The following is a 15,172-nucleotide window of genomic DNA, read 5'->3' as shown; positions in this document are numbered from 1 at the left end:
GCAGATAACAGAGCAAGGAGCAATGGTCTCAAGTTGCAGTTGGGGAGGTCTAGGTTGGACATTAGGAAAAAAAATTTCACTAGGAGGGTGGTGAAGCACTGGAATGGGTTACCTAGGGAGGTGGTGGAATCTCCATCATTAGAGGTTTTTAAGCTGAGGCTTGACAAAGCCCTGGCTGGGATGATATAGCTGAGGTTAGTCCTGCTTTGAGCAGGGGGTTGGACTAGATGACCTCCTGAGGTCCCTTCTAACTCTAATATTCTATGATTCTATACACACTTATGTTTCCAGAAACGATATGCACATAATGACATAAAATTGGACATAAGATATCTGGGGTCCAAGTTGCTGGAGTCAGGATCAGAAGTCTGGGATGAAGAAGGCAGCAGGAGAGGAAGAGAAATAGCACTGAGTTGCTGCCAGCTCTTCTCCTGTTTAGGTCCAAGGATATGTTTTTGTGGCTTGAAAATATTGAAGAAAATGGGACAACCTGACAACCTCAGAGCTGATGTGTCTGCACAGGGTCCTGAGTGTCCAAGGCTGGCTCTTATGAACCATGAGATCAGATTCTACAACCTGTCTTCATCCCCACTCTTATTGGGGGAAACAATTCATTCGCCTGTTTCAAACAGATGAGCACTCCTGGCACTGCCTGTAAATGATTGGGAGTAGTGAATAAAACAAGCAATTTGATTAGGAAGTCTGACCTACAGCAGCCTGGTAGCTAGGGAAAAAGCCCAACATAACTTCTGTCTAAAAATCTGCTGATCCCGTAACTTTCCGTCATCTTAAGCCTTGCTAATTACCTTAACATCAAGCTCTTGAGTAAAAATCAACCCTTTGAGGCCACTGGATGGGGAGTTGAAAGGGGCTTTCAATCCATTCTATCCCCAGACTTGAATTCTTCATTCACAAAGGAGCTCAGTGACATGCCCTCCAACAAGGCAGTCACAGCAAAATTAAAGCATTGAAGAACTAAGAAGTTTAGGTTAACAGCTTCAAATCCTAACTGTAGTTTGACTTTCAAACAAGCTATTAAAAGGTGAATGAGAGGTTTAAACAAACTGTTCATATGTTTAAGGTTATAATGAATAGGTATTTGAAAAGACACTGCTACCTTAAAGAGAAGGATCTTCAGTTAAGAGTAACGTCATACAAGAACCAACTTGGCCAAATGAGTTTTAGGAAGAAAATTAAATTCTATTACTACTTTAAACCTAAGAATACAACTTTCTATAATCATTGTACATCTTTTACCTATTCAGAGACTCAATTATATGGACTCAGTTCTATTCTGAGGTGTGGGTGTGTGTGTGGGTGGGCTTTTCACCACAACCAGGCTCTCTGTGCATCTAAAGAGCTAAGAGTGGTCTTCAATACAAACAGAGCTGTAACGCTGGAGAAATCTAACATTCACCAAAACATACTGTAAAGCAGACACTGTTTAAAAACCTAGGGACTAGAGCTCGTCACAAGTTTCCTGACAACTATTTTTTGTTGGAAAAAACTGATTTAGTGGACCAAAATGTTTTCTCAAAATTTCTTGCAGAAACTTTTGTCAAAACAAAAGCAGGTTTCCATTGGAGACCTACTGGTGTTCCAGAGTGGACAGCTGCACATCAAAGCCAAGGAGCTCCAGCTGGAGCAGGAGCTCTGGAGACTGAGGCTTCGTGAGGTGGACCAGGAAGCTTAGGAGGCCTGAGAACCTGGTTCCAGCATGGATCAGAGAACAGCTCTGGGAGCCCTGGCTACAGCTAGGGCTCAGCTCTCAGCACCACAGCAGGGAGGCTGGGAGTCCTGAGAATGCCAGCCCAAGCAGGTGCTCTCAGGACTTCCAGGCTCCTTTCAGTGGAGCTGGGAGACTCGAAGCCCTGGGATCAGCTCTCAGGGTCCGTGGCTTCAGGCAGCCCTGCCATGTGTGGTCTACCCCAGCTGGCTTCCAAGGCTGTCCATTCAAGAGTGAGGTAAGCCCAGGGAGCCACCTGGTCCAGGAGACTAGAAATTGTCAGGTCCCTGGTCTGGGGACAGTCTGCGTGGCCCAGCAGAGGCTTAGTGAAACTGGCAATGTCGGCATGCTGATTTCACGGATCACATTTGGAAACACCATGTTGTCAGGTTCTAAAATTAAATGTTCTGATTTGCCAAGAATTTAAAAATATGGCTTTGTTCTGATGAAGAATTAATCCAAATTCCCCCCAAAAAAACACCCAAAAAACTTCTGAACTGAAAATCATAGGTTGGACAGCTCTAAGGTACTCATTGAGCCTCTTCAGGAGACCAGTTGCAGAACATCTACTGAATCTCACTCGCTATAACAAAAAGAAAGGACTGACCTTTGTGGTAATGATTCTGGTCTGTACTATGTATTCTGTTCTGATTGTACGTCATTCTTGTCTCAAAGCTCTTCCAAGCCATGACTTTAGACATTTCACTGCAGCCTTGTCTACACTAGAAAGTTACACTACTCTAACAACACAAGCACAGTCAGTACCGTACAAACACCTTTTAGCGTGGATGCAGCTATAGGTTGAAAGGCACTTTATATTAGCGTAGCTGTTCCTATAAGGGATAGTGAACAACTGCCTCCACATTAGTGGTTGGGTCAGCATAACTACATCTGTGTTTAAAAAAAAAGGGGGGGGGGGGAGAGGAGTTGCACCCTAGCAAACGTGATCTTCAAGGCCAGACAGGCTTTAATCAGCCTCTGAACAGAGTCAAACTAAACAGGGCCTGGATTTCCTAGAACTTTTAACCCCCCTCTCCTGCACCAATTTCTTTGCATTCCTCAGTCTGTCCAGACAGAGTGATAAACAGTGTATCTTCCACTTGGGCATCACAGCCCAACCCTAACAGACTAGTCCTTGCTCCATGTTTATCTCAGGAGCCAATCGGCACGCTCTTCACCTATTTCTTACATGATCAATTGACTGCCACTGCAGTTTATTGATAACTATGGGTGAGACAATGCTATTAAAAACAGCAGTCACAAACATTTTGTGTTTTTACCTGTTACAAAAATAGCAGGCAGATATTACACAAATTATGACATTTAGGAAATAGAAATCTCTGGTAACCAACAGCTGGCAGCTCTTTTCAAGCAGATGTGTTAAACCTTAAGGTGCCTAGGCACTTTAATTTATGCATCATTTCTTCTCGTATCCACTGTTAAATCAGATAAAAATAAAGCCTTCTGATTGTGGTGCCTAGGACTTTCCAGAATGAACTGTTAGAATTGTAAGGGAGTAAAGCAAGAGTGACGCTTCAAGTTTAGAACGAACTTTTTGTTTTGCAGTGTAGTTGGGGTTTCCTGTGTGTGCCTAATAGCACCTCCCTCCACACACACACACATTTTTGGAGTCCTGGTCCACATTTGCTGGATTTTAATTCCTGATTTGCCAGTGCCAGAATTACAGAGAAATGCCGAGCAGGGTTCTTTCTTTCTGCATGAGATATCCCTAAGGAGTTGAGGTACAATTTAAGCCAGGAGGGTGATGGAGTTGGCCCCTCAAAAGGGCTCAGACTCTCGTGGCCTATTCATGTCTGGCTCAGATGGTATTATTTGGGCTGAAGTGCCTGAACAGTCCTATTGGTATGAATTCTCTTATGCCAGCTATAAAGTTTAGAAAGAGTTTCAAAGGAAAAAAGCTTATTTTCCAAAACAATAAAAGCAAAACATGTACCAAGATTAAAAAGCCGATAGCTAAGACTTAATGCCAATGTAGGACTTGAAAGTGGGGGAAGGGAAAATTAGGGCAGAAAAGACCATGTTTCCTAGGGTATAGCTACATGCTGGGGACTATACTAGCATATCTATATCACCATAGCTATGCTGACACAATGCTATGGTGTAAATCAGCCTGCAACAATGAATGGGACTTTCTTTTTTGGTCACCACCTCCCTGAACAACGGAAGCTAGGTCAATGGAAACATTTTTCTATTGATACAACTGCATCTACACTGGGGGTTAGTGAGTATATCTACCATATTCAGGTTGTGGCTTTTTAATATCCCTAACTAACATAGCTATGTTGACATATTTTAACTGTAGACCAGGCCTTAATTATGCTTTGAATTTCTCAATGGATTGCTCTCCCAGTTAGTCTCAAGTAATGCGACTGGCATGATCTGCAAATAGCTGAAAAGTGGCACTGTCCGTTCCAGCTGTGTCTACATGGCCTACAGGCATTGATTCTGTACTTGCTAGATCTCTTTTGGGTGGTACTCAGAATATGGAGAATTTGTGGTGTTACCTAGTTTTGTAAAAGTTTTCACAATTAAAAAGGGGAATTGCAACAAAGGGCAGTTTACAGCGATCTCTTGTTCTCCTTTGTGTGAGCAATCATTGGCTTTGATCTTTGTCCTCTCTTTCACTGTATGAATTGTTCAGACAGTGGGTGATGCCCAACCGTTACTGGTTTCTCCTTAAGCTGGCATCTACTCACGTATTGCTGTGGACCCAGTGTTACTAAATGGTGTATTCACTCAACTGCTCAACTTGATTTCAAACCTGCCATGATTCACACTTACTACAAAGAGAACTCTTTATCCAGACTGTTACTTGTTAAAACCTAGTGGCCTGTGGGACAAATATAAGTTTGATAGTATCAACCAGCCCTAGGACATGCCATTAAAAAGAGATTCTTTGCTAAATGACAGGATACAATCATTTTATTCTGACCATTACCTCCATTTGTGGCAGTCCATTTGTTCCCTCGCTAGAAGTTTAGGTTTTCTATTGACTCATTTGTGCCTTTTCCTTTTTTCCTCCTGCTTGGTTTTGTTTTTTGTGTTTCTCCTCACTGCTACTCAGTGTTCAGCTTCAGGCTTACAATGCAGAGCAAGCTTTTCAGGCAGCTAGTCTGAAGTGAATGAACATTCAGAAGCTTGTGTGCCAGCATTCAACAGAAGGGCAAAGGGTTTACATTGGAATGCATGTGGTGAAGTGGGGCTACAGTAACTTACTTATTCTAGGGCTTTTATCCATATGTAGGAGTAAGCTTCCTAGTTCAGAGTCAGATGTTTTAAAGAAGAAAACAATAGGCAAAACAGAGCTGTGAGTTAATTACTTCTTCCTTACCCACAGTGGACTGTACTACCACTTTCCTTATTCTGTCAATATATCACTGCTGGTCTGTATGGTCGGCAGACATGCTCCAGGTTTTAATGAATGCAAACTAGGTAGGAGGGGCAATATTTGCTAGTTCGATACATTCCAAATGTTACAAAATGTTAACGTGATCATGTTCAGGGCCCTGTATAAACAGTATCTATAGGTGGCATCTACAGCCTATACAGTTTTAAAACCCAACCAGTGTCTACTTTATTGATATATTGTGCCATTATTGCTAATACCACAATACTCTGATCCAATACAGCCATCTTGCAACCTTTAATAGGCCAAGTGATTGATCCATAGTCTAGCTATTAACCACCCACCTGACAAGATCCATTCCCAGCAGGGATTCAGTTTCAGAAGCTGGCTCTCTGGTGGTGATGGCTTCATTAGCGATGCAGACGCCATGTTCATTGGCTCCCATTTCTGCCCCCCAAAGCCAGGCAGGTCTACTTAGCACAATAGCATGAGTCTTCGGCACCTGATCAATTTCAATGTATGTACACTGCATTGGGGGTGGAGAGAGAATGCTAAATGAAATTGCAAGCTAGCCATTATCTTGCTCCACTAAGGTACATTTTTTTTTTTTTTTTTTTATGTACTGAAGTCTAGTCAAAGAGATTTTAGTCAGTTACATTCACACATCCACAAATTCTAAAACATGTAGTATTTCTAGGCCTTATAAAATTGGGCAGGGAGGGGACGAGAAGGACCATTACAATTGTCACACGATTGGTATGTCACTTGAAAAAAAATGCAGCTAATCTTCACATTATAGAAAGGGTGAAACATTTTTACATTCCATGCTGATAGTACCAGACCTCCAAAAGATTACACATATCACAAATGACAAGATAAGCTGGAGCTAGAACTCATACAGCAGCAATAGAGATATCATACCTGTCAAAACAAAGGGGGACACACCACATTTTGTAAGTAGTAATGCTGTTTAGAAAGATGGAATGCATATACTTATGACTATTCTGAACCTCAACCTGGATACAACATTAGGTGCCTTATGAAACACTTACTCCATTACTGCAACAAAACATAACAAGCTATAGGATCTCCCCAGAAAACACCAACTGTATCTACTTAAATTTGCTGGTTGTATATATGTTGGAGGAATAAAGAATGTAGGAGTTCATCAGAACACAATGGTAGTGGTCACATTTTTCTATCTTTAAATGCTAGAGAGATGCTCAAACTGCAGAGTAAAATAAAATGTGTATGAAGGAAAACTGATGGATTGTTCTCTTGCTTGGCTTTTCAAAGATTTTCATGCACTATCTGCATTTTTCCTCTTATCTGAACATATCCATAGACCTCTAATTGTAATTTTAAATGGCCAACTGCAAAAACTTCAAAATTCAGGCAAATCAATATAGATGTTACTTTCGTGTGATCACTACCATTGTAGAATGTATTCCTGAAAAAAGTTTCTGACCTGGGAGGTCATCCTGCTGGAGAGAGGTGATTGCAACACTTGATATAAGTGATGACCAGCAACCTCCAGCAGACTTAATTGAAAAGGAAGTTGTGTCCATCAGGACAGAATTATAACTGGGCCAACTTATATTTAAACTTGGCCCTTTTGTTTGAGCTATTTGGCGATACAGCAGGATTTCTACAAATGTATTTGCATTTAAATATTTTTGGCAAACATTGCAGGCTATAGAATGCTCATGAACTGTTTGCTGAAAGTATTCAATATTCATTCATACTTGAATAGACTGGATACCCAAGTGACGGGGTATTATTTCTGTTCCCGTAACTTCGATATTCAGGAATTCATCCTGTTTAATTTATTGGGGCTTTGATTTTCTTGGGGGAAAGGATGGGAGTGCTTTAGCGAGAGGTAGCCGGAAACAGCCAGGCCTAGGGAGTTCTAAAACCTTTTCCTTTTCCACAAAATCATCATATTCTGATTATGTACATGGACACCCCAACCCACAATTAAATGTCTGGGGTTCCTTCCCAACCCTGAGGGCACATAGAAAATAAAAACCACTTGAAGCAAGACTGATTGCTGCTCATTGAGATTTTCACTGTCACATTCACATATTAGCAGCAGTTAAAGTCCATTCCTTCCACTCTTGTTGCAAGGATGCAGTACATTCCACAAGAAAGGCATCTGCTGAGCTGTGAAAATGCCTGGAGGCATCTAATTTAATCTCTCGTTTCTGAAAAGGTCTCATTCCATAATGAAGAAAATTTGTTGAGCACAGTGGGAGCTAGTTAAGTAGCAAACCAATAAATACTGTAATATCCTTCTATGCGGATTTCTTTTCAGATTCACTGCTGTCTATTCTAAAGAGGCCAGAACACACAGAAAAAGAAGAGGATGTTCTTAAAATGGACTGAATTAGCTTTTCCTACCTTCTTCCCAACAATACAAGGGAACAGTAGCAGAAAAATGGTATTGAGATGAGCAGGAAGAAAGAAAGCTGGGTTTTCTAGTCACGCTGGCTGCTCTAAAAAAGCCAACATTTCATGAGGAGCAGCACTGCAGGAATTTATTCCCATATACTTTTCCTCCTGGCTCTCCATACTAGACTGCATGTTGCCAATTCCTGCTATATTTTTCTTAAAGCTCGTCTGGAGCCATGTGCTTGTGAGAACCTCAGCTTCCATTTTAAAACTGAGCACATTTCTGGTCCTCTTGGTTAAAGCTTGACAATGACATTCAAAGCTTGACATTCAAAAACCAGAATGCAATTAACTTTTTTTAAAAATGATTATTCTAACTAATTGTGATTATTTGGGGGGCGGAGGAGAGGGTGCTGAGTTGTAGTGGGGCTGTCTTGTGATTTCTGAATGAGGTTGGCCTTACTGTCACGCTGTATGCGCCATTCATAGAAAACTGGCACTCAAGTCACTACTGTGTAGCTAAAAACTACAAATGCTGATCACTAAACTTATACTACATCCTTAGAGTAATACCAGTAAAACACTATTGGCTTCATCCTGCTCGTTTGGTAGTACCCTATAAGGGTTTAGATTTGCAGGGTAAACAAGTGTGATTTCACCAATCTGATGAGCCCATCTAGCTAAAATTTTAACCACAGCACACTATCGTTTTACTCAAGTCTGAGGTATCCTACAAAGTGGTAGCAACATAAAAAGAAGTGCCAAATTTTTGTAACTGGCATTTTTAATTTTAGAATTGTAGCAATGATCACTTAAACATTTCTTCTGTAAATTCAGTATAGAGCGATAAAAAGCTGCATGTGTGCTTGTAGCACTGCCATACCTGCACTTCGTGCTGCTGCTGCCTGAAACAGGAAAAGTTGAGGGGAAAATGGGGGCAGTTGCACCTGGGGATAATGGAGTGGGAAGATACTAAGAGTGAAATGCTGCTCCTTTGAAGTCACCCTTTCTACTCCAAGTGTCTTTATAGAAACTCGGTAATCACTAAACTTAAAATTCAAGAGCAGATAAGTCAAGATGCCATGAATATATATAAAAATATATTTTCTCCCCAACACCCCATCAATAGCTGCAAAACCCACCAATGCAGTAATTTAGCATCATACTGATACTCAACATGGCAAACTGAGCAAAGAACCCACAGATTGACAGACCATGCTCCTGGGAGGCTGCTTGTTGCCACTCCTGCGGTGCCTCAATTATCCCTGTAGTGTCAGGGCTACCCAGCCCTAACCTCAGAGGCGGTAGCAGTTAAAATGTAAATATGTAAAACTATTCAATTTGGCAGCATATGTTTCTAGTACTTGAACGGACAGATTGCAGTGATTTGCTAGAATGCCAATCCTAAAAGCAGCAGTAGCACTCTTGCAGAATGTGGTGCCAGCTAGTACCAATGAGGGAATATAAACGTGAAAAGAGTGACAATGTACAAGAAAGCAAGAGAGACTTTGCATGTAATTCCCCATCACCACATTGAGAATCATGTGGTCTGGAAATTAAAGGCATTTCTTCTGTCTCACTGATAGTACCAAGAAAAAAAAAATCTGGTGATGTCAGAGTACAAAGCTTTCCAAAAAGACAGGGAATGAAGACAAGCGCAAGAGATTCTCTTGTATTAATGAAAAGCATCTATTGTGCTGCTTCTATTGTAGTTGGACAGCAGGACTCTGATTCCCAGCACTGCCAGCCAGCCCAACATGGAAATATCAGCCAAGTCAGACTTTGGCCTTGGATGAGAGAGACCGTGGTGATGGGGCTGTTTTAGAAAGGCTATAGATTCTGGGATATAAGTAGAAAAGATCACGCACACTATCCAGGTGCATGCTTTCATTCTGGATAGCTCTGTGCTAATGCTGCAGGGCTCATAGTAGTTTTTGGTTTGCTCACTTCTGCTCTACAAGGCAAGTAGCATAGCTTGAAGAACTTTGTTTACCTTTCTATAAAATGCCTAGTACATTTAGCACTATGAATAAAATTGGTGCAAAAGACCAATACTGCATATTGTTTCTGTATTCAGATTTCAAGCAGTAATTAGTAATACCTGGAAGATTTTGTGTATGTATATTATCTCATCACTAGCTGTACTGTCTAGCCATTCTAATCAAGAAGACCAAGGATGGTAAGATTGTGATTTATTCAAAGGTGAACTTGAGAGGGCAGAGAGAATGGAACTGCTTACTTGCAATTCATAGTAGAATTAAACATTTGGTTTTGTGTCAATACCACCTTCCCTTCAGGGAATTTGAGGAATTGGAAATAAGCTAAACATTAGTGTAAATATTTTCAAACAAACAAAATACCATTAAGTGCACTGAGGCACTGCAGTCAGGGAAAATTCTCAACAGATGCTATGCGCCAAAACTGATTCAGCAATAAAGAATGTGTTTATTACTCGCATATATTAGTCTCTTGGGTGTCAAGAGTAAGTGAAACTTTAATAGTATATAAAGTTCATTGGCATTGAAGACATCTTCAAAATACACAAGACAAATCGGATTTAAGAACACTACAAAAGCACCATTAAAACTGCAAATCTGGTATTCTAATGTCACCCCAGATAGATTTTGTTGTTTGGCGACTTAATCTTTTGGGGAAGGGTTTAAACTGGATGTTCTCTCTGCATTGCTCTGTACAGGTTCAGATATTGTTTGGTATTACCTGTTTTTAAACATCTTACTTTAGGACATCTTATTCCCTAGGTTCTTTACCATTAGTAGTGATTGACTGTCTCTTTAGCTTCCATTTCTAAATGAAGATAATCATGGAGCCCCAATTTCTCTCTACAGACTTCCTAGCAATGTGGCAGATATTTCTTACCAGTGCCAGAGGGATATAAACTACATTAACTTTTTCCTGTTTATTGGATTGGCTTATTTCTTCATGAGAAGGCATCCCATGTTTTGCATTAGAATAGCTTCATCAGATTCAGAACGCTGCAAAAAGATATGCAGACAAATTTCTACCATACAGAGATCACAATCCCTTATTAAAATAAATCTTCTATCACTTAATAGGGTTCTAAAGAGGTTACCCTGAAGACTACAGAAAAGATTCTCTGAAAAGATAAATTGTGTGTGGTATTTTTGTTTTTTAAAACAATCCTCTAAAACTCTAGCAGGAATATTTTTTAATTATCTGGTTCACCTTATTTACCCCCATTAAATTCTATGCATCCCCCCCCTCCGCCCCCCTCCCGAGGGTTGAGTGACTCAAACTGGGCAGTCTAAATTATTTAAATTTTTATAAGAGCCATCCTAAATGGTGAATCACTTGGATGATTCTTATACAGTCTCTTGTAGTCTGCCAATAAAAAGTTAACATAAGAACGGCCATACTGGGTCAGACCAATAATTCATCTAGCCCAGCATCCTGTCTTTCAACAGTGTCCGGTGTCAGATGCTTCAGAGGGAATGAACAGAACAGGGCAATTATTCAGTGATCCATCCCCTGTGGTCTAATCCCACGTTAGGGACACCCAGAGCAAGGGCTTGCATCCATGACCATCTTGGCTAATACTCACTGATGGACCTATCCTCCATGAATTTATCGAATTCTTTTTTGAACCCAGTTAGACTTTTGGCCTTCACAACATTCCCTGTCAAAGAGTTCCACAGTTAGTTGACTGAGTGTTGTGTGAAGTACTTAGTTATCTTTGTTTTAAACCTGCTGCCTATTAATTTCATTGGGTGACCCCTGGTTCTCATGTTATGTGAAGGAGTAAATAACACTTCCTTAATCACCTTTTCCACACCATTCATGATTTCAAAGAACTATCATATTCCCTCTTAATCCTCTCTTTTCTAAAATGAACAGTCCTAATCCCCTCATATGGAAGCTGTTGCATACTGTTGGGTGAGATGTTCCATTTTTGTTGCCCTTCTCTATACTCTTTCCCCGATTCCAATATCTTTTCTGAGATGGGGCAACCAGAACTGCATACAGTATTCAAGGTGTAGGCGTACCACGGATTTATATAGTGGCATCATGGTATCCGCTCTTATTTATCCCTTTCCTAATGGTTCCTAACATTAGCGCTTTTTGACTGTCACTTCACATTGAACAGATGTTTTCAGAAAACTATCCACAATGACTCCGATCTTTCTTGAATGGTAATAGCTAATTTAGACCCCATCATTTTGTACATATATAGTTGGGATTATGTTTTCCAGTGAGTATAACTTTACATTTATCAACACTGAATTTAATCTGCCATTTTGTTGCCCAGTTGTGAGATCCCTTTGCAACTCTTCTCAGTCTGCTTTGGACTTAACTACCTTGAATAACTTTTTGTATCATGTACAAACCTCACACTTCACCCCCTTTTTCAGATCATTTATGAATATTATTGAACAGCACAGGTCCCAGTACAGATCCTTGGGGGACCCTGCTATTTACCTCTCTCAACTGTGAAAACTGACCATTTATTCCTACCCTTTGTTTCCTATCTTTTAGTTACTGATCAGTTACTGATTCGGGAGAGGACCTTCCCATTTATTCCACAACTGCCTACTTTGCTTCAGAGCACTTGGTATGGGACCTTGTCAAAGGATTTTTGAAAGTCCAAGTACACTATACCAACTGAATCACCCCTGTCCACATGCTTGTTGATACCCTCAAATAATTCTAATAGATAGGTGAGGCATGAATTCCCTTTTACAAAAGCCATTTTGACTCTTCCCCAATATATCTCCTTGATCTGTGTGTCTGATATTTTGTTCTTTACTATAGTTTCAATCAATTTGTCTGGTACTGAAGTTAGATTTACTAGCCTATAATTGCCAGGACTACATCTGGAACCTTTTAAGAATTGGCATTACTTTAGTTATCCCTCCAGTCATCTGGTACAGAGGCTGATTTAAATTATAGGTTACATACCACAGTTAGAAGTTCTGCAATTTCATATTTGAATTCCTTCAGAACACTTGGGTGATACCATCTGGTGCTGATAACTTCTTGTCGTCTAATTTGTCAATTTGTTCCAAAACCACTCTGACACCTCAAACTGGGACAGTTCCTCAGATTTGTCACCCAAAATGAATAGCTCAGGTGTGAGAATCTCCCTCACATCCTCTGCCGTGAACATTGATGCAAAGAATTTGTTTAGCTTCCTCACACAACCTTGTCTTCCTTGAATGCTCCTTTAGCACGTCGAATGTCCAGTGGCCCCACTGATTGTTTGGCAGGCTTCCTGCTTTTGATGTACTTAAAGAAATTTTTTCTGTTAAGTTTTTGAGTCTTTTGCTAGATGCTCTTCAAGTTCTTTTTTGGCCTGCCTAATTATATTTTTATACTTGACTGCCAGAGTTTATACTCCTTTCTATTTTCCATAGTAGGATTTGAATTCCAGGTTTTTAAAGGATGCCTTTTTGCCTCTAACAGCCTCGTTTAGTCATGATTGCCTATTTAGATCCTCTTAGTACAAATTTTAAAAGTGCACATGGTTCGCCTCTATTATGGTGTTTTTAAGATGTTTCCATGCAGCTTGCAGCATTTGATTCTTCTGACTGTTCATTTTAATTTCTGTTTAACTAGCTCTCTCATTTCTGTGTAGCTCCTCTTTTTGAAGTTAAATGCTACCATGGTGGGCTTTTTTAAATATATTTTTCTCCAACAAGGAGGTTAAATTTAATTACATTATAGTCACTATTACTGAGTGGTTCAGCTATGGACCAGATCCTCTTGGACCAGATCCTGTGCTCTGCTTAGGACTAAAGCAAGAATTGCCTCTTCCTTTGTAGGTTCCAGGACTAGCTCCTGAAAGAAGCAGTCATTAATGGTGTCTGGAAATTTTATCTCTGCATCCCATCCTGAGGTGACGTACCCAGTTAATATGAGGATAGTTGAAATCCCCCATTATTATTGGGTCTTCTGTTTTTGTAGCCTCATCTCCCTAAGCTTTTCATAGTTACTGTCACTATCCTGGTCAGGTGGTCAGTAGTATATTCTTACTGCTATACTCTTACAATTTGAGCATGAAATTTCTATCTATAGGGATTCTGTGGTACAATTTGATTCGTTTAAGATTTACTATATTTGACTCTGCTTTTTCATATATAAAGCCACTTCCCCACCAATGTGTCCTACTCTGTCATTCCTATATATTTTATACCCTACTACTACTACTACTACCACCACCATCTCCCATTTATCATCATCATTCCACCAAGTTTCTGTGATGACTGTCATTATCCTTATTTAACACCAGGCACTCAAGTTCACCCATCTTAGTATTTAGACTTCTAGTATTTGTACATACGCACTTCTATATATTGATCCATTTTATTGGTCTGCCTTTGTGTGATGTAATTGAATGGAATTATTTTTTGTATTTGACTGTTTCTCTTCTATTCCTACCTGTACTTATATTTAGTAAAGAGGAGAGGCTAGGAGTTGATAGAATACCTCCTTCAATAAATCCTCCCTGAAGGGACATCTCTATCCAAACCATGTGCTTCTCCGTACCTGGTGGCTTCCCCCCAGCCTTTAGTTTAAAAACACCTTTATAACCTTTTTAATTTTACATGCCAGCCATCTGGTTCCATTTTGGTTTAGATGGAGCCCATCCTTCCTGTATAGGCGCCTTCTTTCCCAAAAGGTTCCCCAGTTCCTAATAAACCAAAATCCCTCCTCTAAACACTATATGTCATCCACACAGTGAGACCCTGCCTATCTAACTGGCCCTGCAAGTGAAACTGGAAACATTTCAGAGACTGCCACCATGGAGGTCCTGGATTTCAATCTCTTATCTGACAGCCTAAATTTGGCCTCCAGGACCTCACTCGAACTGATAGGCAATTCACCAAGCTGTTCTCCCAGTAATCACAAACCCCACTATCTATATTTCTGTAACGCTAACTCTCACACAGCCATCTGCAGCAGGGATCAAACATGGGGCCTCTGCAGCTTAATGCATGAGCTTCTATCGCATGAGCTAAAAGTAACAGGTCTCTTAGCCAAGTTGTAGCAGGCTCATTGATCTCTAGGGCAGAGGTCTTCAAAGTGTGGGGTACACTCCAGGGGGAGCATGGAGGAACATTGTATGGTGAACAGGAGCCCCTGCCGCCCCAGGGTTCAAAGCAGGAAAGTTACGCTGCACTGCCACGGCCCCTGGCCCTGACTGTGGCCCTGCTTCCAGCCCCAGCTGCAGGGGTGTGGGGGGAGGGGAGACAGGAGTAAGGGGGGGCACAGGGTAAAATGTTTGGGGAGCACTGCTCTGGGGGCAGGTGGCACCTGTGTACTGGGTTGCTAAAGTACCCCCAACGGCAGAAATCTCCTTCTCAATAGAGGAACCTGAATGAATAAGACAAGGGCTTGCAACTTATCCCTTAAAACTCAAGACGTTTGTTATGCATACATTTTTATGGACGTGGGTAAGGTTTAGACCCAAGTGCAGATCCAAAATCATTCTGCTGTATCAAGTGTAACTCAAAAAGGGCCCTAGTTATTGCTTTACTAAACTGGTTTTTACTTGTGTGCACTTGTTTATGGTGTCTTAAAAGAGGCACTATCACTATAACTACTTGATTTAAGTAAAAGACCAAGTGACCACCACAATGAGCTTTTGAGAAAGTTGCCACATAATACCCCTAGTCAAATGTTCAGTGTCTTAGGAATCTGCTGATAGTTGA

General features: G+C 40.7%; 1 protein-coding gene across 3 annotated transcripts in view; it reads right to left on the bottom strand.

Moving 5' to 3' along the window:
• The window catches only part of SCRN1 (secernin 1), a 62,754-nt gene that overhangs the window by 30,586 nt on the left and 16,996 nt on the right, over positions 1 to 15,172 (bottom strand). For 2 of the 3 annotated variants that reach the window (XM_067561983.1, XM_067561986.1), the window contains one exon: positions 5,438 to 5,619. The exons of the other annotated variant lie outside the window; for it this stretch is intronic. In XM_067561983.1, the coding sequence (XP_067418084.1) occupies positions 5,438 to 5,619 (182 nt within the window). The remainder of the gene's footprint in view (positions 1 to 5,437; positions 5,620 to 15,172) is intronic. 3 annotated transcript variants of the gene reach the window in all.

This window comes from Emydura macquarii, unplaced genomic scaffold (assembly GCF_026122565.2).
Source record: "Emydura macquarii macquarii isolate MOO-44397 ecotype Brisbane River unplaced genomic scaffold, CSIRO-AGI_Emac_v2 contig_2422, whole genome shotgun sequence".
NCBI classification, from domain to species: Eukaryota; Metazoa; Chordata; order Testudines; family Chelidae; genus Emydura; species Emydura macquarii.
Note: the sequence above shows the minus strand (reverse complement) of the source record. Positions and strands in the feature narration are given on the sequence as shown.